The 24,875-nt window shown below is 38.2% G+C and overlaps 1 protein-coding gene across 3 annotated transcripts in view; it reads left to right on the plus strand.

Annotated features, from left to right (window-relative positions):
- PDS5A (PDS5 cohesin associated factor A) overlaps positions 1-24,875 on the plus strand; it is a 98,942-nt gene that overhangs the window by 43,841 nt on the left and 30,226 nt on the right. For all 3 annotated transcript variants that reach the window (XM_079769100.1, XM_079769101.1, XM_079769102.1), the window contains exons 10-19: positions 534-628; positions 2,062-2,207; positions 4,848-4,999; positions 6,592-6,705; positions 8,235-8,316; positions 9,784-9,832; positions 11,093-11,232; positions 15,588-15,703; positions 17,120-17,225; positions 22,682-22,842. In XM_079769100.1, coding sequence (XP_079625226.1) covers positions 534-628; positions 2,062-2,207; positions 4,848-4,999; positions 6,592-6,705; positions 8,235-8,316; positions 9,784-9,832; positions 11,093-11,232; positions 15,588-15,703; positions 17,120-17,225; positions 22,682-22,842 — 1,161 coding nt within the window. The remainder of the gene's footprint in view (positions 1-533; positions 629-2,061; positions 2,208-4,847; positions 5,000-6,591; positions 6,706-8,234; positions 8,317-9,783; positions 9,833-11,092; positions 11,233-15,587; positions 15,704-17,119; positions 17,226-22,681; positions 22,843-24,875) is intronic.

Raw genomic sequence — 24,875 nt, forward strand, 5'->3', positions numbered from 1 at the left:
CCTGGTGCACCAGCGGACAGATACTCAGCTCCCCTGCGGTCCTATTCATATGAAACTTTGTTTGTGAGGCAGTATGACATATGCATTTCATGTATTCATCTTTGAACTTCTGAATATGCCTCATACATGATTTCCTTTCTACCTCACATCCCCCTGGTATTTTCTTCATAAAAAAAGTTTTCAAGTAGATTTTGTGTGTTTGAAATATTTATTTTTATTGTTTGTTTTATAGAATAATTTTAAACTTAAATTTTGAGCTCTATAAAGTTGTTGGTAGTGTGGGTTCAGAGATGTGTTTAGACTGCTTTTTGTTTGTTTTAGAATGGTAAACAAATTGTTTTCAAATTGTTTTTGTGAAATAATTGTTTTACTTTATATTCTTCCTTCAGAACATGTTAACTGTCATAATAATCACACTTTCTAATCAGTAATTTCATGTTTATAGGCATTTACATAATGTTAGATATGTGTACCTTATTTGAAAATAATTGTTTTGCCTTACAACTAATATTTAGCAATCTTTTCATATGTAGGTTTAATGACATTCATGTTCCTGTGAGATTAGAAAGTGTGAAATTTGCCAGTCACTGTTTAATGAATCACCCAGATTTAGCAAAGGATCTCACAGGTAAGGTAGCTGCTTTATATTATTTTAGATGTGACCTTTAACCGTAACTTTAGTTTTTGAATTAGCTTTTAATTCTGGCAGGCACTGTTTCAGGTCTATATCAACCTTGGACTAGTGAATGATTTCATGTTAATATAATAGTATACTTGAAATCTTCATATTGTGATCCTCATAGTTTGAGGAAGTAGGCTTTTGTGATATATTATGAAATCACTATACCTATGTGAAAATTAAACATAGTAACGTCAATTAATAACTAAGAAAGTGGTTACCTTCTGGACTAGACTAGAATTTCTCATTATTCATTTGAACATAGAGCATTTGAACCTATTTATTTGGTAATAGCAAATAAATGGCTTCTATCAAAATGCTGTTCACCAAAAAAGAGGAAGTAACATTATTTTGTTTTGATTTTGTATTGTAAATATTTAGGAATTTTTTATAGGTCATAGAATGTTAATTCTGTTTTTTATATTGTGTAATGTGCAGATATATACCTATCAGTAAGCCTTTTTTACTGTTTTCCTTTTTTCAGTCTTAATTTGTATTGTAACTTAAATTGTAATCTGTTTAATCCGATACTGTGTTGTGATTTGACTTTCCCAGTATAATTGATGTAAAATACATTATTTATTAAGATATTATTGCGCCTATGTTCATAGCAGCACAATTTACAATAGCTAAGATTTAGAAACATCCTAAGTGCCCATCAGCAAATGAGTGGATTAGAAAACTGTGGTACTTCTACACAATGGAATACTACGTTGCTGTAAAAAAGAAAGAACTTCCACCATTTGCAACAGCATAGGTGGACCTGGAGAGCATTATGCTAAGTGAAATAAGCCAGTCAGAGAAAGATGAATATCACATGATCTCACTCATATGTGGAATATTAATGAAAAACATAATGAACAAAAATGGAGCCAGAGAAAAAAATATTTTAGAATATAATAGAAGTAATCCTGTTACTTGCAGATTTTTAATATTTCCTAAAACGTTTGTAATATTATACTATGTTGGTACAGTTTGGGTAAAATTATTATATTTAAAATATCTTTTTTTCTTGACATATTAATATTTACTGCATGTAATATTACTATATTTAAAATAGTTTTTCTTAAAATATTAATGTTTATTGCATGTAAATGGCTAATTATTTTGTTTCTACAATCTGGTAATAGATTTATTTTGTATATTGTAAAATAAATAAATCAGCCCTAAAAAATAAATAAATAAGATATGATTGTGCAGTAGTAAATACTATGGCGTAGTTTATTTGTGTTTACATAGGGTATTGCTACCTCAAAAATAAAATGCTTTAAATTTATGCACATTTTATAAACATTGTGGACAAAAGCTTAAAGCATTAGTCTCTTCTTTCATGACAGATATGATAGCCAACATTTATTTTTAGTTTTCTCCTCTTATTATAGAATATTTGAAAGTTAGATCACATGACCCAGAAGAAGCTATTCGCCATGATGTTATTGTTACCATAATAACAGCTGCCAAAAGAGACCTTGCCTTAGTAAATGATCAGCTACTTGGCTTTGTAAGGGAAAGAACACTGGATAAACGGGTAAACTCTGAGGAATCTTATTCTTTTCTAATTTACTTTGTTTAAATTGTTTACTAACTGCAAAAGAATTTATTTTCTATTATATTTAAAGCTTTTTTGTGTGAAAATCAAATTAATACACTGCCAGAAAACGAGCTAATATTTTGTATTTCTGTGTATTTTTAAATTACCTTCATAAATGAATACATTGTTTTCTATAGCTTTTCAGATCTTAAGCATGCATGATTTGCTTCTAGCTTACCTTTTCAAAAAGAATAGCTAGCGCGGCCAGTATTGCTCAGTGGTTGCGTGTCAACCCAAGAACCAGGAGGTCACAATTTGATTCCCAGTCAAGTCACATGCCCAGGTTGTGTGCTCCATACCCATTAGGGGGCATGCAGGTGGCAGCCGATCGATGATTCTCTGTTATCATTGAAATTTCTATCCCTTCTTCTCTGAAATCAATATAAATATTTTTTTTAAAGCTAAATTAAAGTTCTATTTTACCTTTTCACTTGCATAATGAATTCTGAAAGAGTAGTGATTATCTATATTTATTACCTATAGTTAGTATTTTCAAAAGAGACTGTATTTTGTAATTTAGGTGGATATGGCTGTCATTCATTTAACTAAAAGATAATCATGCTTTCTCTGACAATGATGTTTTCATTTAGGTATGCCAATCTAAGGGCAGAAATTACAGTTGTAGTTTTTTTGTGTGGTTTCCTTCATGTGGAAGCAATTAAAAGCATGGGTTGCCCTGGCCAGGTAGCTCAGTTGGTTAGAGCATCGTCCCCAAGGGCCAAGGTTGTAGGTTCAAACCCCAGTCAGGGCACATATAAGAATTAACCAAGGAATGCATAAATAAGTGGAACAAAAAATATCTTTCTCTTTTTTTCTGTCTAAAATCAATAAATATTTTAAAAATTAAAACACACACATGTGGGTTATATGGAAAAGTAGTATTAAGAACAGCAATAACAATTGCTAAGGCATAGTGTCATCCATGAGCAAAAGACAGACATGCAAGACAGGCTGATTAGACATGCTACTTATTAACGTCTTTAACAAAGGTTTGCCTTTGCACTGTGCTATTTTATTGGGGCATAGTTGAAAACCTGATGTTCTCCCAAATCCAGTGTAGTTTAGTTATAATTTCAGGGTAGAAGTAATATTTCTTGGTTATGAAATAAAGCAAGCTGTATTCTTTAAGTTCTTTTGAAATAGTCAAAGAAGGCAGTTATGTACTAGTAGCATAGACACTGTTTAACTTGTTCAGCTATGTCAGTAATTCTGACTTTGAAGAGTTTTTCCCCTTGACTTTAATTTAAATGAAATTATAATCTCCCTAGTGGTAACTTGATAATTAGCACACACATAACCAGTTTATTTTTATTTTATTTTTTTCACACATAACCAGTTTAAATTGCTGTTTGTTTTATTTCCTCTTTTTAGGAACATTTCATTCCTATTTCTGTCAGTGTTTATCGTTTCAGAAAGTGACTGAATGACTCTTCCTGAGACTGCATGATGTGATGTGCTCATAATAGCACTTACTGGATATTTTAGGAAAGGAGAGGGAGAGAGAAATAGAAACATCAATGATGAGAGAGAATTATTGATCGGCTGTCTCCTGCACACCCCCTACTGGGGGTTGAGCCCACAACCGGGGCGTGTGCCCTGACTGGGATTCGAACTGTGATCTCCTGGTCAACGCTCAACCACTGAGCCATGCCGGCCCGGCCTTATTGGATGTTTTAGATGTAATAAATTAGATAGCCTTGGGTATAGACTTTCTGAAATGTGTTTTCTGTATGCTAATCTTAGGTTTTACTGCTTAAATTATTTGGTTTTGTTTAAGAAATGTTACAAACCATCTATTACCTGTTGTATGGGAACAAAGTTTCATTCTGTCCACTACAAAAATTTTATCAGGGAGTTTTAATTTAAACTAAGGATAGTATTCTCTGATTTGTTATTGAAACAAATATATTTTTTTGGTTATTGCTTTATTACATTTTACTATCATGATTCTAACTATGTTTTTATAGTCTCCTTTTCTTTCTGTCCACCCTCATCCAACTACCTTTCTTTCCAACTAGTAAACCATCCAAAACTCTAGAAGTCCCACAGAGTCTTTAACTAACTAGGATGTGGCTAAGTAAATCATTTGCCCTCTTAATCTCTAAGGTAGGGAAGTTCACCTAAGAAGATGTCCAAGGTACTTTCCAACTTAGCAATTCCAGGATCTTGGTATTAAATTTTGCTCTTGTTCTGAGCTATTCCTTTTTTTGTGTAAGGAGTGCATTTTATACTTTATTTTTACCCTTTAATTGCTTCTAAAACTTGGCCAGATTTTTTTTAGACAGAATTGAATGAAATCTTTGTAAGATTTACAATTGCTTGGCTTTGAAGAAAATAAGTTGGCAGATGATTTAGCAGAATTTGCATTGGATAATTTTTAAAGTAGCCTGATTTTTTTAAGTCAGAGCATATTCAAAATTGTGGGTTAAACAGTTTGTTTGCCTCTTATGAAAAATATTGTGCTGTTTTTGTACACATAAGTCTAATAGTACAGCCTAGTAAAGAATTGGCAATTTTTGCAAATTGGTATACTAAAGTTTGGTATCTAGCTCATTCAATGAACTTTATACTTTCTAGTGGCGAGTAAGAAAAGAAGCTATGATGGGTTTGGCTCAGCTTTATAAGAAATATTGTCTTCATGGTGAAGCAGGAAAGGAAGCTGCAGAGAAAGTCAGCTGGATAAAAGACAAACTTCTGCATATTTATTATCAGAATAGCATCGATGACAAGTGAGTAACATGTTGCTAGAATGGTTGAATATAAAGGTGCTTTTAATTTCTAAAAAATATCATTTAATTTTTTAATAACTTCTAAGTCTAGAAACTATTTTCCATGTATTTATGCATGCTATCCCATATAATAAAAGGCTAATATGCGAATTGTCCCCTCAACCAGGAGTTTGACCAGGGAGTGGGGCTGGCCGGCCAGACCCCACCCATGCACAAATTCATGCACCGAGCCTTCTAGTGTTTGTATATGACTCTAACCAAGATTGTAAGGTAGCATAATAATAGTGAAATAGGCATAAGCTTTGGAGTCAGACTAGAAACCAAATGTTCATTCTGCCCTTTATTGGGTGTGTGCTCTTGCACAACTGACAACTTCTGTGCCATTCAGTTTTATCTAAAAAGGAATAATAATAAAGCTTTCCTTAAAGAATTGTCATGTGGATTAAATAAAATAATGAATGTAAAGCCCCCTAACTCTATGCCTGGCAATACAGCACTATTTAATAATTATTATTTTTCCTTTTTACAACACCATAAGTACCAATAGAAGTATTACTGTGTAGTTTTTTTATTTCAGTGTAATTGACATAATTATATACAATATACCAGTAATGGTTTCATCTTTGTATATATTGAGAAATGATTGCCACAGTAAGTGTGGTTAACATTTGTCCCCATACATAGTTATAACTTTTTTCACGTGATGATGCCTTTTGTCATTTTCATTGTCTGAATGTTACTTACCTAGTATTATTTTATATTGGATTGTAATAATGATTTTGGGTTTTGTAAAATACTTGGTAATGTGTTATTGAATTAAATTGACTACTTTGCATCACTGGATATGTATTTTATTGATTAATGAAGAGTCCTTGTATTCTCTTATTCCAATGATATTGAATAATAAATATAAGCTTAGCAAGACCATGGAAAGAAGAAATATCAAATGTATACAGGAAAAGCTAAATTTTCAGGAAATAGTATGAAGGTAGAACCCCCTGTATTTTTTTTTTTGTGTGTGTGTGTGTTCTTTTTTTGGGGGGGGGGGGCGTTTATGACAACATGAGAAAGGAGCTGAACTGTAATCAAAGGAAATTAATGTGGGGTTTTGGTAGGGGGGGGTGTTGTTTTTGTTTTCTTTTTCTTTTTAGAATTGGCTATTCTTGAGATCATAGCTTTATATATTAGTATTAAGTAATTTGTTATAACTCCAGACCATTGAAAGAATAGGTAACCTAGTACCCTAGCACCCTATGTTTAGGAATGACATACAACCCTTTTAGAACACCTATTTCATACTGACAAATTAGAAATTAAAGCCACAAATAGCTAGCATAGCTCTAAATATTAAAAAAATAAATATATCTTCAGGGAAAAGAACTGATCACATACTGATCATTTTCATTGTATTTACACACATACATGCTACCCTTGGTATGTTATCTTTGCAGTTTGTGGTTCTAATACAAAATGGCTATTTTAAAAAAACAGAACAGTGTTATCTGGGAGGTTTTTGTTTGTTTTATAGACTATAGAGAAAAATCTCTAAAAAGTGGAATAATTGTGTTATTGGGGGTTTGTTTGTTTCATAGGCTGTTGGTAGAAAAAATCTTTGCTCAGTATCTTGTCCCCCACAATCTGGAAACAGAAGAGAGAATGAAATGCTTGTATTATTTATATGCTAGTTTGGATCCAAATGCTGTCAAGTAAGTTACTTTTTAATGATTGTTCGGATTATTTCCTGAAAATTTCATAAAATCACTTTATCTGATCTAATTAATTGTTCATGATGGGGTTATTGCTTCTGGTTGAATCCAGAACCTCAGATAAATATATAGAGAGAAAATTTTTATAAGTTCAGGTTTAGTCAGAAGCAAGAATATGCCTATATGCATAGGCATATTAGGCAACTGAGTCAGTAATAGGGTTTCAGGGATTCAATTAAGTCCCCATGTCAAAATTACCTATTGTCTACCTGTTGACTGAGGTGTGAATCACACTGTTGGAGCTTTACCATACTGAGTCTCAGACTGGTTCTTTGTCAGGCAAGTATATTCAGATCACCTCTATGTAGAATGTCCATATACATATTTCTTCTGAACCATTTGGAGTAATTTGAAGACATTGGATTCCTTTATCCCTAAATACTTCAGTCTATATCCCCTAAGAACAAGGATATTCTCTTATATAAACAGAGTACCCTTATCAAAATCAAGAGGTTTAACATTGATACACTATTATTTTCTAATCCAATATGTATTCATTCAGATTTCCTCCATTGTCCAAATAATATTCTTCATAGATATTTATTTTCTCATTGTAAGTTTACACATTGCATAGTTGGTTGTCATATCTCTAGTCTCTTAATTTGGAACGATTTCCTTGGTCTTCTTTGTTGTGACTTTGATGGTTTTTGGAAAAATATTGAGCATGCCACTAATTTTGTAGATTGTTCCCTCAATTTGTGTTCGCCTGGTATTTATTAGATTGAGATTATGGTTTTTCACCCGAAATTCCACAGAGGTAACATTGTATTCTCAATGCATCATGTTAGGAGGCATTATCTTTTCTAAAAGATTTGCAAGTGGTTCCTAATAATCTAGGTAGTAAACCCCTGAACTAAAGTTTGGACTCTGTTTATATTTCAGAATATTTGGCAAAGAATACTTAGAGTTAGACTAATTTCTGAGGTCCTCTGGGCACCTGGAATTATGGAGTGGGTTTATAAGAGAAGAAAATTTCCTTTGTTGAGAGAAAAGAATTCTGAATCAACACACTCCATTTTAAGTCTGGCATCTCAAATCTACATCATTTCAGAGAAATTCATATTTTGAAATAGTCTACTGACCTTTATGCATATCTCCTTAGCCTGGCATAAAAAGGCCTTCATCATCTCATCCTTTTCCAAAGTATATGCCATGCATTTTGATAACATTTCATATTTCTTTATACCAGAACATTCTAGCTATCTCTGTTTAGAATGTCTTTCAATTCCTTCATTTACCTGTCAGATGCTGTTTATCCTTCTATATTTTCTCTCATAAGAAGGCTTATATTTACCATTTTACATTAAACTATCTTAATAGTAATAATTACATTTTCTGGTGCTTAAAATATTAGGTAGATATAGAAGAATGATGCATCTATATCATGCAACAAGAAAAGTAATGAAGTTAAATACTTATCAGTATTGTTATATTATGCACTTTTTTCATATTTATAACTTTATTTACAGAGCTCTCAATGAAATGTGGAAATGTCAGAACATGCTTAGAAGTCATGTACGAGAACTCTTGGATTTACACAAGCAGCCTACAGTAAGTTCATGATTTGTGTAAATTCATTGTTACAGTCATTATTTAGATTTTCTTTGATTATATATAATGAAGCAAATAGGAAGTATCTCAATTGTTCTATTTACCAAATGTCAGTGAAACATAATTTCTGTAGTTATCCAAGCAAAATTTCCATTTCAAATTAGTATAACAAAATCTTATTTTCCACCACAGGGAAAGAAATAGTGTTTTCTCATTTATCAAGTATTTAGACACTAATATATCATACATAATTTATCAAAATGCAAATAATTAGAATTAAACCTCAAGATAAAATTATATTAAAAGTAATCATCTTTTTTACTCCATGATTGCTGGTACTTCAATGGAGAGTCAGTGTCAAATCAGGTATCAATCCTATAAATATGCCAAATTCAAATTAAAAAAAGAAATTCTATCCAGCATTTTCTGGAAGGTGGAGTAAAGAAACTTAATGATCTCTTAATATACTTCTAAATGTGTTTGCTAGAATACATGTTCTTTTTTAAAAATATATTTTTAAATTTATTTCAGAGAGGATGGGAAAGGGGGAGAAATAGAAATATTAGTGATGAGAGAGAATCATTGATTGGCTGCCTCCTGCATGCCCCTCAACCCAGGCATGTCCCCTGACCCGGAATTGAACCATGACCTGGTTCATAGGTCGACGCTCAACCACTGAACCACACCAACAGGCTAGAATACATGTTATTAATCAGGGAACATAGACTGAAACCTATCAAGTGTTCATGGATACTAAATCAAGAGTTGACAGACTTTTTTTTAAAATGACTAGATAGTAAAATTTGGGCTTTGCCAACTATTTACTCTGTGGTGAACTCTCAACTCTCCCTTTGTAGTGCAAAAACAGTTTTAGACAATATGTAAATAAATGGTCATGATTGTGTTCCAGCAAAACTTTAACAAACCCAGGTGGTCCGTGGAACCATAGTTTACCAATTTCTTATCCAAATTACTCAAGTTTCATACAAATTTAAGTCATCTTTTTTGTAATGGAGGAAAGGGAACACATTTTGGAGGGGAGGTGATTTTCTGAGGTTATTTAAGTAATAGGCCACACAAAAGCTAATAGAATTCTATTCAGGAGGAAAACATTTCTAGTCTTCACATTATTAATTTTCTTTGGTGTATGGTTTCATAGTAATTTCCATATAATTGCTTTATATCAAAGTTATCCTGTTCAATCTTCTGGCAAGATAATTTCCCTATGAAAATTATATACTCTAAATTTTTAAATACCTGTTCCTGCTAACATCTCCTTTCCTTCTATATGTCCTAACTTAATAATTGTTGCTAGTACACAATTTTTTATTATCAACTTAGGGTGTAGATATGATAATACTAGATATGGTAATATTTTTAACTTAAAAAATACAACCCTGAGCATAGATTTTCTTTCAGAAATTTAATAACACATATCACTTCTTTTGTTTTTGTTTTAAATTTCAGTCAGAGACTAACTGTTCTGCCATGTTTGGAAAACTGATGACCATAGCAAGTGAGTATGTTTATTCACTCTGTAGATATATAATAAACATCAAAACAGACAAATAATTTACCCAGTGGGACTATCCATTTAAATAAGGAAAATTATCCTTTCCTTAGTACTTTTATTTAGAAGAACCAGTTAGGCTGATATTCTCTTGCCGGCTCAAGAGATGGAGGGATAGAGATATAGAAACATTGATGGGAGAGAAACTTCATCAATCAGTTGCCTCCAGCATGCCCCCTACTAGGTATCGAGCCTGAAACCTGGGAATGTGCCCTGACCAGGAATGGAACCAGTTGGTTCCTGGGTCGATGTTCAACCACTGAGCCACACCTGAGGGCACTCAGCATTATTTTTAAGACAACTTTCTTTTAGCTTAGTAGAGTGGTTTGTTTTTTGTTTTTGTTTTTTAATTTCTTTATTGATTAAGGTATCACATATTTGTCCTCATGCCCCCATTCCCATCCCACACCCCTCCCCACACATGCCCCCACCCCCCTGTTGTCCCCAACCGCTGGTTAGGTGCATATGCTTGCACACAAGTCCTTTGGTTGATCTCTCCCCTTCACCCCCACCCTCCTCTACCCTCCCTCTGAGGCCCGACAGTCTGATCCGTGCCTCCTTGTTTCTGGGTCTGTTCTTTTTTTTTTTCTTTTTTTTTTTTTAACATATTTTATTGATTTTTTTTACAGAGAGGAAGGGAGAGGGATAGAAAGCTAGAAACATCGATGAGAGAGAAACATCGACCAGCTGCCTCTTGCACACCCCCTACTGGGGATGTGCCCGCAACCAATGTACATGCCCTTGACCGGAATCGAACCTGGGACCCTTCAGTCCACAGACCGACGCTCTATCCACTGAGCCAAACCGGTTTCGGCTCTGGGTCTGTTCTTGTTCATCAGTCTATGTTGTTCATTATTTCCACTAGATGAATGAGATCATGTGCTATTAGAAATACACTTATAAGAACCGAAAATGAGACAAGCAATAATGGTTATGGTGACAGGAAATGAATCAGTCTGTAGTGAGTTTCTTTCTGGGCCAACAGTTCTTTTGAGACCCAATTACAATGCCCAACAGTTCCTGATGTGTACATGTCAGCACTGACATTACAGTTCTGGATGGTGGACAAATGGTGGTAATGCAGGTCCGACTCTCTCTGGTTTGGTCCTGGGCAACCTGCAGTGATGCACAGCTGCTAACTGCTAGTATGGGAAGATAGGGTGGTTTTTTTTTTAATGTATTATTGATGCTCTTTTAATTTTATAGAGAATTTGCCTGACCCTGGGAAAGCACAAGATTTTGTGAAGAAATTTAACCAGGTTCTCGGTGATGATGAGAAACTGCGTTCTCAGTTGGAGTTATTAATCAGCCCAACCTGTTCATGTAAACAGGCAGATGTTTGTGTGGTTAGTAAATTATACTTTTACATTTGTTCTTCTAACTTTACTTATAGAAGTTTATATTTTATTAAAATCTGCTTTACAGAGATTATTTTAGTTGTGTGAGTTTACCAGTATTGTGAGCTCTGAATTACCTAGGAAATATATCTGTGGTCAACTTAGTTCTCTTTACTTACCACTCTTCAGCCAAATTCCAGGAAAAACACTAGAGAACTAAGCCAGGGAGATTAGTCCTAGGAACTGAGCAAGATAAAATGCTTTGTATTTAGTAGACATTAAGTAAATAAGAATTTTCTAAATGCTTGTTTGTGCATACATTTTCTTCTACCATATATTAGCAAGGAGATACCCTTGTCAAGAAATCAGCAATAGTTACATTGCTGTATATGTATTTATAAATAAGGTAATTCCTGTTTAGGCTTCTGTCTTCATTCTATTCTTGGACTCTATTTTATAGAAAATCAGTATCTTTTTTTTTTTTTAATTTCTTTATTGATTAAGGTGTCACATATTTGTCCTCATCCCCCCATTCCCATCCCACACCCCTCCCCATGGATGCCCCAACCCTCTGTTGAACTTAAGCATTGGTTAGGCTCATATGCATGCACACAAGACCTTTGGTTGATCTCTCCCCCCTCCCCCCACCCTCCCCTATCCTCCCTCTGAGGCCCGATAGTCCGATTGATGCCTCCTTGTTTCTGGTTCTGTTCTTGTTCATCAGACTATGTTGTTCCCCTAGATGAGCGAAATCATGTGTCACTAGAGATATACTTATAAGAATTGAATGTGCGACGAGCAATAATAGTTATGCTGACAGGCAAATGAATCAGTCTGTAGTGAGTTTCTTTCTGGACCAACAGTTCTTTTGAGACCCAATATCAATGTCCACCAGTTCCTTATGAGTACATGTCGGCACTGACCCCTCAGCTCTGGATGGTGGACAAATGGTGGTAATGCAGGTCCGACTCCCTCTGGTTTGGTCTCGGCCGGACCCAGGGGCACGGCTTCACCCGGATCCAGGGGCCCACGGCCTCACCCGGACCCGGGACCCAGCCTCACCCGGAGAAAATCAGTATCTTTATTCATTCATTTATTTAGCATTTTATGAGCCATGCGGGCCAGGTGAGCCTCATTTTTCTCATTTGTAAATTTTAACTTCTTTATAGGGTTCTTAGAAGATTTGTTTTATATATATACTAGAGGCCCAGTGCACGAAATTCGTGCACAGGGGCTGGTCCCCTCAGCCCAGCCTGCACCCTCTCCAATCCGGGACCCCTCAGGGGACATCCCTCTCACAGTCCTGGACTGCTAGCTCCTGATAGCTCATCTGCCTGCCTGGTCACCCCTCACTGCCTTCCCTGCTGGCCTGGTCCCCCTCAACTGCCCCCCTCTGCCTGCCTCGTCACCCCTAACTCCCCCCTGCCAGCCTAGTCGCCCCTCACTGCCCTCCCCTGCCAGCCTAATCGCCCCCAACTGCCTCCCCCTGCTGGCCTGGTCACCCCAAACTGCACCCCCCCCCCCACCAGCCTGGTCGCTCCTAACTGCCACCCCACTGGCCTGGTCGCCCCCAACTGCCCGCCCCCCCCCCTCCCGCCAGCCTGGTCGCCCCACGCACCCTGCTTGTTCAGTCGTTTGGTTGGTCCTCACTAACCCCCCTGCCAGCCTGGTCATAGGCAGCCATCTTGTGAGGGTGTGGTGGTCAATTTGCATATTACCTCTATTATATAGGATAATCTCTTGGCAAAATAATGCCCTCAGGGGCAGGAGGCGACCCCATCACACCTCTGCTGCTGCCTGCCAGCAGCGCAAGCCTCGGCCGGTCCTGGTTACCTGAGCCTCGGGTGGCCCTGGGTGGCTGGGAGACTGGGGGAGATTGGGGGACTCTGGAGGCAGGCGCCCCAGCGGGGCTGAGGGGCTGGGTGCCGCCATCTTGTGGCTGTGGGCGCTGCCATCTTTGAGGGCATGGCAGTCAATTAGCATATTCTCTCCTTGTTGGCTGTGGGCATGTCACCCTCTTTGCAACAGCATGACGGTCAATTAGCATATTCTCTCTTTATTAGATAGGATATACCCCTATCCCTACACTACCCTTTAGGATTTCAGTAAATTGTATTTCTATGGTATTACACATAGATAACAACTACTATGTATGGGACCAATCCTTCATAGATGAAAAAGAGAGAGAGAAATTTAGATATTTATGTCTAACTTTGTTCTAGAAAAAATAAGGATTGGATAATTATATAAATATGTAATAAGGTGTAAGAACTATAATATATGTTTACAGAGTTGTTTGAGAGCATGGATGAGGTATTTTTTTATTCAGTCTAGGGTTACAGGGTATCTAAGTGGATCTAAAAATGACCAATAATTATTTCTAGTATAATTGTTTATATACATAGTGATATTTTATATAGTCATGATGATATGGAAGCAACCTAAGTGTCCATTGATAGATGAATGGATAAAGAAAGTTGTATACACACTGGACTATTACTCAGTCATGAAAAAGAATGAAATCATGCCCTTTGTGACAACATGGATGGACCTAGAGGATATTATGTTAAGTGGAATAAGTAAGAAAAAGACAAACCTGTATTGTTTAACTTACATCTATACTAATAAAAGAGTAATATGCTAATTAGACCAGACATCTTCCAGATGACCTTCCGGACAAAGCCACAGTGGTGTGGCTGAGGCAGAGGCAGTTAGGGGTGATCCGGCCAGCAGGGGAGAGCAGTTAGGGCAATAAGGCAGGCAGGGAAGAGCAGTTAGGGCGATCAGGCAGGCAGGCAGAGTGATTAGGCAGCCAGGTGAGCGGTTAGGAGCCAGTGGTCCTGGATTGTGAGAGGGATGTCAGCAGTCAGACATCCCCCAAGGAGTCTCGGATTGGAGAAGGTGCAGGCTGGGCTGAGGGACCCTCCCAACCCCATGCATTAATTTCATGCACCGGTCCTCTAGTCCTATATAATAAAAGGCTAATATGCAAATTGACTGGTCACTATGTCGCACACTATACACCAGGGGCCAGATGCTCAATACAGGAGCTGCCCCCTGGTGGTCAGTGCACTCCCAGTGGGGGAGCGCTGCTCAGCCAGAACCAGGGCTCACATCCCTTGAGGTCTCCTGGACTGCGAGAGGGCATAGGCCAGGCTGAGAGACACCTCCCTCCCCACCCCATCCCCCCGAGTGCATGAATTTCGTGCACTGGGCCTCTAGTGTAGAATATAAAAAATAAACAAATTAACAAACAAAACAAAATAGACTCATAGATACAGAGAAGAAACTGATAATTGCCACAAAGTTGGGATGGTGGGCAGATGGGCAAAAAGGTAAAGGGAATTGTGAGATACGAACTTGTAAGTCATGTGGATGTAAAGTACATCATAGGGAATACAGTCAACAGTATCCCAATAACTATATAGAGACAGATGATTACTAGATTCATGTGATCATTTCTTAACCCTTTGCACTCGCTTTTTTCTCAATTCCTACTACCGATGCTAACCTAGTCACACTCAACATCCGAGTGCAAAAGATTAAGGTATATAAATATCAAATCACTGTGTTGTACACCTGAATCTAATATATTATTGTATGTCAACTATAATCTTAAAAGAGCTCTACATTAGAATAAGCTTATAGAGTTATTGCTTTATAGTTCGAATGCACTTTATGTGTTTATCTTCTCAACTAAAATTTACAGTTACTCCTAAGTACTCAAAAGCCTTGTCATTAGAGTAGATTTCTTTTTCCAATACCCAGTATATTGTAACTTTGACTTTGTCTTTAGGTGGTTCAGTCTCTATAATCATTAAGTGATGTATTCTTTAGACATTTAGAGCAATGTCTTTCCTTTGTAGTTTCTATTTGATGTATTGCCACCATCTTAACTCAGTTCTGTTTATCCAAAAATGAAAATCTTTATAAATATTTATACACTTATGAATCTTTCTCTTTTTAAATAAACAAATTACTGACCTAAAACACATTATTCTGTCAAATAAACCAAAAAACTCATCCATGAAAGTATACAATATTTTGTTTTATTTTTTCAAAAGTAAAGCATTAAAAATTGTTTATTAAACAAAAATTTTATGGGAGAAATGAGACAAAGTCATAAATAACACCATATTATTTCCGTTTTGTTCTCCACAGTCCAGTGATTGCCTAAGGAGTGTGTAATTTCAGTCAGTCTAAAGCAGAAGTGTATGTGTGTGTGTGTGTGTGTGTGTGTATGTGTGTGTTTTACTTTTGCTGGTTTTGAATCTTTAAATGCTTTTGATGCCTATAATCGTATTTATTTTGAAAAAAACATGAAATTGAATCATACTTATGGTAAAAAACTCTTTGCTTTTTAGAGAGAAATAGCTCGGAAACTTGCAAATCCTAAACAGCCAACAAATCCTTTTTTAGAGATGGTTAAATTTCTGTTGGAAAGAATTGCACCTGTGCATATTGATTCCGAAGCCATAAGGTAAGCTAGGAAATATATTTATTCAAAATAAAATGTAATCTGAAACTACAGTGTTGTAAATTTAAATTCTTGGTTCCTAAGTAGACCTGAAAATGTTCCCTGTATACCTTTCTAATGGAAGCATACAGTACATCATTCAGGTTGAAAGAAGGGCCTGTTTATGTTCCAGTCTTTGGCTTACTTCAATGCTTTTTTATTTTTTAACAGTTCCTGTGTTTATTTTTAGTTTTATGTGCTCATTGAAGAAAACCTAGGACATAAGAACAGAGAAGAAAATTTAAATCTATAGACTGTCAATCAATCTTTGAATTTCCTTTTTTTAATTTAAAGAATGAAATCTTACAACACCAAAAGCCAAAACACAAAAGAATCACAGATTTTACTATATAAACATCTGTAACTTCTATATGTTTAAGCAGATAAAATAAACAACAACAACAACAACAAAGAAATTTTTAGAAGTTTCTGGGAAAACAAAACTTGGGGTCAGAGACTCTTATTTTTTAATCTTCACCGAGGTTATATTTTTACTGATTTTGAGAGAGAGAGAGCGAGAGAGAGGATTGCGGGGGAGAAAAACATCAATTGGTTGCCTCCTATATTCGCCCCGACAGAATCAAATCCACAACCATTTGGTATACGGGATAATACTCCAATCAACTGAGCCAGACGGCCAGGGCTATCTTTGGGGTTTTTTTTAAACCATTTTAATGATTACATGATATTCTTCAGTATGTATTACATCACTGTTCACTTGAGGTATGTGAAAACAGAATAATGTTTTGAAAAGAGCACAAGATTACCATCAGACTACTCTGGTTTCAAAACCTGTTTAATATTGCTTTGTGGCTTTGGAAAAAGCCCTCTAATTTATCTGAGTTTGTAATTTATTTTTTACCTTAGTGTGGGTGTAATATCTCCTTTGGATGATTGTGAGATTTAGCGATAACATATAAAAAGTAAGGAGCCTGGCTCTGACTGGTTTCTCTTCGTGGTTAGAGCTTTGGCCAGTGGACTGAAGGGTCACAGGTTCAATTCCGGTCAAGGGCGGATACCTCGTTTGCAGGCTTGATCCCCAGCCAAGGGTGCATGCAGAAGGCAACCATTCAATGTGTCTCTCTCACATTGATGTTTCTATCTCTTTGTTTCTCCCCCTCCCTTTCCACTCTCTGAAAATCAATGGGAAAAACATATCCTCAGGTGAGGATTAACAAAACAAAAAAAAGTAAGGAGCCTGGCATAATTGATAGCTGATTTTTATTAGCTGTTCCCATAATTTCATACATTTCAGTTGTTTCTAATGATTTCCTGTTGTACTTTTGTGAGTACTTTCCCCTTGCACTAATTACTAGTATTTTTCTAGTTGATAAGTTGTATACTATGGTATTACTAATTTAGATTTTCTTGTATTAATAGTGCACTGGTAAAACTGATGAACAAATCAATAGAGGGGACAGCAGATGATGAAGAGGAGGGTGTAAGTCCAGATACAGCTATTCGTTCAGGACTTGAACTTCTTAAGGTATTTTTGAAACAGTTTTGTCTCCAGCATTTCAGTAATCACTATTTTTTTATTAAAAACTTTTCATGTTGACATTATTACAGATTCCCCCCCGCCCTTTGCCCACCTCTACCTATCCCTGTCTCCCCCTCTTTTGACCTTCACCACACTATTTTTCATGTCCATGGGATATGCATATATATGTTCTTTAGCTAATCCCTTCAACTTCTTTATCCAGACACTACCACCCCACCTCCCCTCTGGCTCTCTCCTGTCTGTTCCATGTGTCCATGCTTCTAGTTCCATTTTGTTCATAGGTTTATTTTGTTCATTAGATTCCACAAGGGATCAAAATTTGAATTTTATTAAGGACATGCAAGAGTTAGGCCTTATTTCATTGGAAACTATTCAAAAGATTTAAGCTTTTTGTAGTGATCATATTTTATAAAAATGCTAGAGGCCCGGTGCATGAAATTCGTGCATGGGCGAGGGGGGTGTCCCCTCAGCCCAGCCTGCACCCTCTCCAATCCGGGACCCCTCAGGGGATGTTTGACTGCTGATTTAGGCTCGATCCCGGAGATCGGGCCTAAACCAGCAGTCGGACATCTCTCTCACAATCCTGGACCTCTGGCTCCTAATCACTCACCTGCCTGCCTGGTCATCCCTAACTGCCTCTCCCCCTACCCGCCCCCCGCTTCCACTGCTGGGCTGGTTGCCCCTAACTATCCCCCGCTGCCAGCCTGGTCACCTCTTACTGCTCCTTCCCCCCCCCCCCCCCCCCCCCGCTATCCTGGTTGCCCCCAACTTCCCTCCCACCCCCTGCTGGCCTGTTCGCCCCCAACAGCTACCTCCTCTTACCCCCCTGCCCCACCCACCCCCGCCGGCCTGGTCGCCCCTCATGCCCCCACCACCAGCCTGCTGTTCAGTCGTTTGGTCGGCCCTCACCACCCTGCTGTCCTGGTCGCCCCACGCAGCCTGCTGTTCAGTCATTTGGTCGGCCCTCACTATCCTCCCTGCCGGCCTGGTTGTAGGCAGCCATCTTGTGAGGGTTAATTTGCATATTACCTATTTATTATATAGGACTAGAGGCTCGGTGCACAAAATTTGTGCACAGGGGGTGTCCCTCAGCCCAGCCTGCACCCTCTCCAATCTCAGATCCCTCTCGCAATCTGGGACTGCTGGCTCCTAACCACTTGCCTGCCAGCCTGCATGATTGCCCATAACCCACTTCTGCCTGCCAGCCTGATAGTCCCCTAACCGCTCTCCTGCCTGCATGATCGTCCCCAACTGCCTTCCCCTGCCAGCCCAATCGCCCCCAACTGCCTTCCCCTACAGGGCTGAGGGTACTAAGGGACTTCGGCTGGATGAGGCAGGGCTGAGGGGACTGGGGGACTCCAGCTGGATGAGATGGGGCTGAGAGGAACTGGCCGTCGCCATCTTGTGAGGGTACGGCAGTCAATTAGCATATTCCCTCTTTATTGGCTGTTGGTTCTGCCATCTTGTGAGGGAGTGGTGGTCAATTAGCATATTCCCTCTTTATTAGATAGGCTTATGTTTTTACATTTATAATAATGTAATTGTTTTACATCATAAAATAACATTTTTGAGCCCTAGCCTCAGTGGTTAGAGCATTCATCTGCAGACTGAAGGGCCATGGTTTCAATTCTGGTCAAGGAGACATACCTCGGTTGCAGGCTCAATCCCTGGCCTTGGTTAGGGTGCATGCAGGAGGCAACCCATCGATGGATCATGTGCATGTCTACTGTGCTTGTAACAGTACTAGTATATGTTAAATGATCTAGTACCTTTTAAAAAACCTGCATCTGGAGTAGTAGGATTGCTCATGGGAATATTATATGACAACGTATGTCTGATCAGGGAATTTTTAAACAATTGGTAATTGTAATAGATGCCAAAATATTCAGAGAATTGAGCCAATTAGTAAGGTCAGGCAAGACTTAGAAAAGATATGACTTAATCTAGGAAAAAACATCATCATCAAAGAGAATAATTCTTGGCATATTTTAGGGATCATTAGGAATCTAGCCTGACTAGAGAAAAGGATTGCTTTGGGGTGTAATGGGAGACAAGGTTGGTTCCAGATTGTGGAGTGCCATTGATGCAGAAAGATATTATCAGGGCTTTTTTCTTCTTGGTTTTGTTTTTCTTTGTTGTTTTTTTTAATATGTATTTTTATTGATTTCAGAGAGGAAGGGAGAAGGAAAGAGAGATAGAAACCTCAATGATGAGAGAGAACCATCATTGATCGGCTGTCTCCTGCATGCCCCACACTGGGGATCGAGCCCACAACTTGGGCATGTGCTCTGACTGGGAATTTAACCATGACCTCCTGATTCATAGGTTGATGCTCAACCACTGAGCCACGCCGGTCAGGCTTATCAGGACTTTTTAACCTTGCTTTTAATATGGTATCAACATTTGATAGAGCTTTTATTGGATGGAGTAAAGAGAAGAAATTGAAGTCAATGAAACATTTAGACCACTACAACATGTAAACTAAGGGGGAAGATACAAACCAGTGCAGTTAATGGACATTAGAAAAGAGGGTTGTGCCCTAGCCAGTTTGGCTCAGTGGAGAGAATGTCGGCCTGTGGACCAAAGGGTCCCAAGTTCAATTCTGGTCAAGGGCACGTACCTTGGTTGCAGGATTCTCCCTGGCCCAGACCCAGGTTGGGGTTTGTACAGGAGGCAACCAATTGATGTGTTTCTCTCACATCGATGTTTCTCTCTCTTTCCCTTTCTTCTTCCACTTTCCCTAAAAATCAATGGAAAAAGATCCTTGGGTGAAAATTAAAAAAGGAAAATGAAAGAAGAGAGGGTTGTATTGGAATGGTCTTAAATATTATATCATGGAAAGAATTGATATGATGCTTCATGAGAAATGTTTTAATTATACTTTTAATAATAGGGTTATATTTTTTAAATAGTTTTAAGAGTAAAATCATCTTTAAGATAGACATTTTTTTTTACTTTTTTTTTTATTGATTTTTTATAGAGAGAGGGGAAAGGAGAGAGAGAGAAAAACATCAAGGTGAGAGCAAAACTTAGCTCAGCTGCCTCCTACACACCCCCTACCAGGGATCGAGCCCACAAGCTGGGCAACCTTTTGGTACATGGGAGGATGCCCAAAGATAACATACAAATTAAGGGGGGAAGAGACAAACCAAAGACATTAGAATATAGATTGTTTGATTTGATTTTTCAAATTTGATTCTCCATTTTTCTATGAGTTATTAAAACTTTATAACTAGCCCTAACCTGGTTTGGCTCAGTGGATAGAGCATCAGCCTGCAGACTGAGGGTCCCAGGTTCGATTCCAGTCAAGGGCATGTGCCTTGGTTGTGGGCACATCCCCAATGGGAGGTGTGCAGGAGGAGCTGATCAATGTTTCTCTCTCATTGGTGTTTCTAACTCTCTATCCCTCTCCCTTCCTCTCTGTAAAAAAAATCACTAAAATATATTTTTAAAAAACAAAAAACCTCATAACTAAATATTATCACTGTAAATCTCATCAAATGAGACAATCTCTCCACTTTATTGCCCATTAAATAAATGATTATTGTATAACCTACTGAAGACTATATACTCCATTCCCCCATCTCCCTGCCTCTCAACTTTAACACTTATCCTATCTAATAAAAGAGAAATATGCAAATTGACCGTCACTCCAACAAACAAGATGGCCACCCCCATGTGGACACAAGATGGCTGGCAGGGGAGGGCAGTTGGGAGGGACCAGCCTGCAAGGGAGGGCAGTTGGGGGCGACCAGGCCAGCAGGGGAGGGCAGTTAAGGGCGACTAGGCTGGCAAGGGAGGCAAGTTATGGGTGACTGGGCCAGCAGGGGAGGGCAGTTGGGGGTGACCAGGCCTGCAGGGGAGGGCAGTTGGGGGCAACCAGGCCTGCAAGGGAAGACTGTTAGGGGTAACCAGGCCTGCAGGGGAGGGCAATCGGGCTGGCAGTGGAGCAGTTAGGCATCAATCAAGCTGGCAGGGGCGTGGATAGGGGGTGATCAGACTGGCAGGCAGAAGTGGTTAGAGGTAATCAGGCAGGCAGGCAGGCAGGCTAGCAGTTGGGATCCAGCAGTCCTGGATTGTGAGAGGAATGTCCCAGATTAGAGAGGGTCCAGGCTGGGCTGAGGGATACACACACCCCGTGCACAAATTTCATGCACCAGGCCTCTAGTTTCCAATATTATGCTAACTAAATTGTTTCCATAACATGTAACTTTGTAGACATGTCTAACTTGTTGTAAAGTCCTTAAGGATAGGCTGGAGCTTAGGTCATAATAAATAGGGAATAATTATATGTTTGTAGTCATAATTAAAAGTTATCAATAATCACCTTAGCCAGTTTGGCTCAGTGGATAGAGAGCATCGACCTGTGGACTAAAGGGTCCCAAGTTCGATTCTGGTCAAGGGCACATGCCCAGGTTGCGGGCTCGATCCCCTGTGCAGAGCATGCAGGAGGCAGCCAGTCAATGATTCTCTCTCATCATTGATGTTTCTATCTCTCTCTCTCCCTCTTCCTTTCTGAAATTAATACTAAAAATATATTTTAAAAATGAGAAAATCCTTTTTAAAAAAGTTATCAATAATGGCTTGTTTAGCCCTAACCAGTTTGGCTCAGTGGATAGAGCGTCAGCCTGCAGACTCAAGGGTCCCAGTTTCTATTCCGGTCAAGGGCATGTACCTTGGTTGCAGGCACATCCCCAGTAGGGAGTTATGCAGAAAGCTGCTGATTGATGTTTCTCTCTCATTGATGTTACTCTCTATCCCTCTCCCTTCCTCTCTGTAAAAAATCAAGAAAATATATATTTTTTAAAAATAATGGCTTGTTTATAGTTATGATGAGTGAACTTTTTGTGATGTATTTCACTTAAATATTTCCTTATAGAGTATCTTTTGCCATGAAATAAAGCTCTTGGTGCCCTAACCGGTTTGGCTCAGTATATAGAGCATTGGCCTGCGGACTCAACGGTCCCAGGTTCGATTCTGGTTAAGGACATGTATCTTGGTTGCGGGCACATACCCAGTAGGGAGTGTGCAGGAGGCAACTGATCAATGTTTCTAACTCTCTATCCCTCTCCCTTCTTCTCTGTAAGAAATCAATAAAATATATTTTTAATAAAAAAAGCTTTTGGTTAGCATTTTGTCATTTTGTTCACATCATAACATCATACACTATGAAAGAGGAGCCACATTTGCTGCATTCCCAATATCAGAATAGACTCTCAGATAAGAAAATAGATCAAGGAGCAGATATCAGCTGTCTTGAGGAATCTACTTCACAGTATTTCTGTCAGTGTCTTATGAGCCATGCCTAACTACTAGATATAAATCTTAATTCTGGGTAGCCAGCTTGTGCAGCCCATAATTTTAAATCATATTTATAGTTATCTTCTTTTAATGGATTAAAACCATTGTCTGTACCTCTAAAGCTATATCTGTTCCTCCAGGTTCTGTCTTTCACACATCCTACCTCGTTCCACTCTGCAGAGACATATGAGTCCCTGTTACAGTGCCTCCGAATGGAAGATGACAAAGTAGCCGAAGCTGCTATACAAATATTTAGAAATACAGGCCACAAAATAGAAACAGACCTACCCCAGATACGATCGTGAGTATATTTTTTCTCCTAGTAAACACAAGAGGTTTCTAAGTGTGGGAGCCATAGGATCTTTGTTTTCCTTTCACATAGGAAGACAGGTGAGAGGAAAGACAACTTGTATTTAGAAGCTACTTCTCTGTATTCTTTGTTTCATCTTTTCTCTGCCTCATTTCTCCCCTACCATTAAAATATAGGTAGAGGTAGAAACTGAAACTTTGTTTATAACAATATGATTTTAAAATACTAAATTAATGATCAAGAGTTATCACAGAATTGATTAATATATTTTTCTAACCTATGTATGTTCACCTTTTTCTCTCCAACTGGTTATGAATTCAATAGCTACTACCTTCATATCCCACCACAGAATGGGATGATCAAGTAGTGAGCTTAATAAAATATTTCTTAGTTACATGGTTGTTGACAGAGGTGCTTTTTATTGTTTTGATCTCTCCCTCTGGATTACCTCCCTTCTCATAAGAATTACGTACAGCCCTAGCTGGTTTGGCTCAGTGGATAGAGCATCGGCCTGCGGAATGAGGCGTCCCGAGTTCAATTCTGGCCAAGGGCACATGCCTGGGTTGTGGGCTCGATCCCCAGTGTGGGGTGTGCAGGAGGCAGCCGATCAATGATTCTCATCATTGATGTTTCTATCTCCCTCTTTCTGCCTCTCTGAAATCAATAAATATATATATATATTTTAAATTACGTACATTTTGTTTCACTTTGGTATCTTAAAGAGGTCTCTTAGGATCAGAATTGTGCTGAGACTATATTTGGCCATAAGATTTGGGAGATAAATTTTGGAAGAATACTATTACTGAAAGCTATTGAATCTCATGTTCAGAGTATATGCAGATAGTTTGGGGTATATCCAAATCAAACCGGTTTCTCCTTACAGAGTAATCATAGAATAAGAAGCCTCATGACTCCTAAAGGTTTTATTAAATTTGTGAGCTTATGGTTAAATTTGAGAAATAATTAAATATTTATTGTACATTTTCTTCATTGTCAGTGCTGTACTGGCTAATAGGAAAGAATTACCACAGTCAGTCCCTGCTCTCAAGGAGTTTATAGTCTAGAGATAATACTCTTTATATTTGTATATTATAGAAGAAGACATGGAAGAAAATAGAGAAAGGGCCAAATATCAGCTGTAGGATAAAGTTTCTCATATGTTTCTGAAAGTAGGAAAATCTGCCGAAACCGGTTTGGCTCAGTGGATGGAGCGTCGGCCTGCGGACTCAGGGGTCCCAGGTTCGATTCCGGTCAAGGGCATGTGCCTTGGTTGCGGGCACATCCCCAGTGGGGAGTGTGCAGGAGGCAGCTGATCGATGTTTCTAACTCTCTGTCGCTCTTCCTTCCTCTCTGTGAAGGATCAATAAAATATATTTAAAAAAAAAAAAAAGAAAGTAGGAAAATCTACATATATTTTTTAAGGTAAAGGATTTAGTCATAAAGGAATTCTATCCCAAAGGAAGCAGTGGAAGAATCAGGTGTAGGTGGAATAGTTAACTTTGGACACAAGAAATAAAACCTTTTTTTTTTTTTTCTAAAAGACTAATGGGGCCCTAACCAGTTTGGCTCAGTGGATAGAGCGTTGGCCTGCGGACTCAAGAGTCCCAAGTTCGATTCCGGTCAAGGGCATGTACTGTGGTTGCGGGCACATACCCAGTGGGGAGTGTGCAGGAGGCAGCTGATCGATGTTTCTCTCTCATCAATGTTTCTAGCTCTCTATCTCTCTCCCTTCCTCTCTGTGGAAAATCAATAAAATATATTTAAAAAAAAAAAAAAAAGACTAATGGGGAAGGAAAGAGAGAATCACTGAAAAGCCGAGAAGCACAACACTGTAGACCTCAGTAACAACCCTGATGCATCATAGAATTATAGCACACCAGGAAAGCAACAAGAAAGGTTAAAGTTGACTTATGTATCATCATTTCATGAGGCTAAGAAGAATTAATAATGCATTTAACAGCAATTGGAACAACATGTCTTCCTTTGTTACTTGTATTATTTACAGGAATTGTTACTCTGGTAAA

This window comes from Cnephaeus nilssonii (genome assembly GCF_951640355.1).
Source record: "Cnephaeus nilssonii genome assembly, chromosome: 1".
NCBI classification, from domain to species: domain Eukaryota; kingdom Metazoa; phylum Chordata; class Mammalia; order Chiroptera; family Vespertilionidae; genus Cnephaeus; species Cnephaeus nilssonii.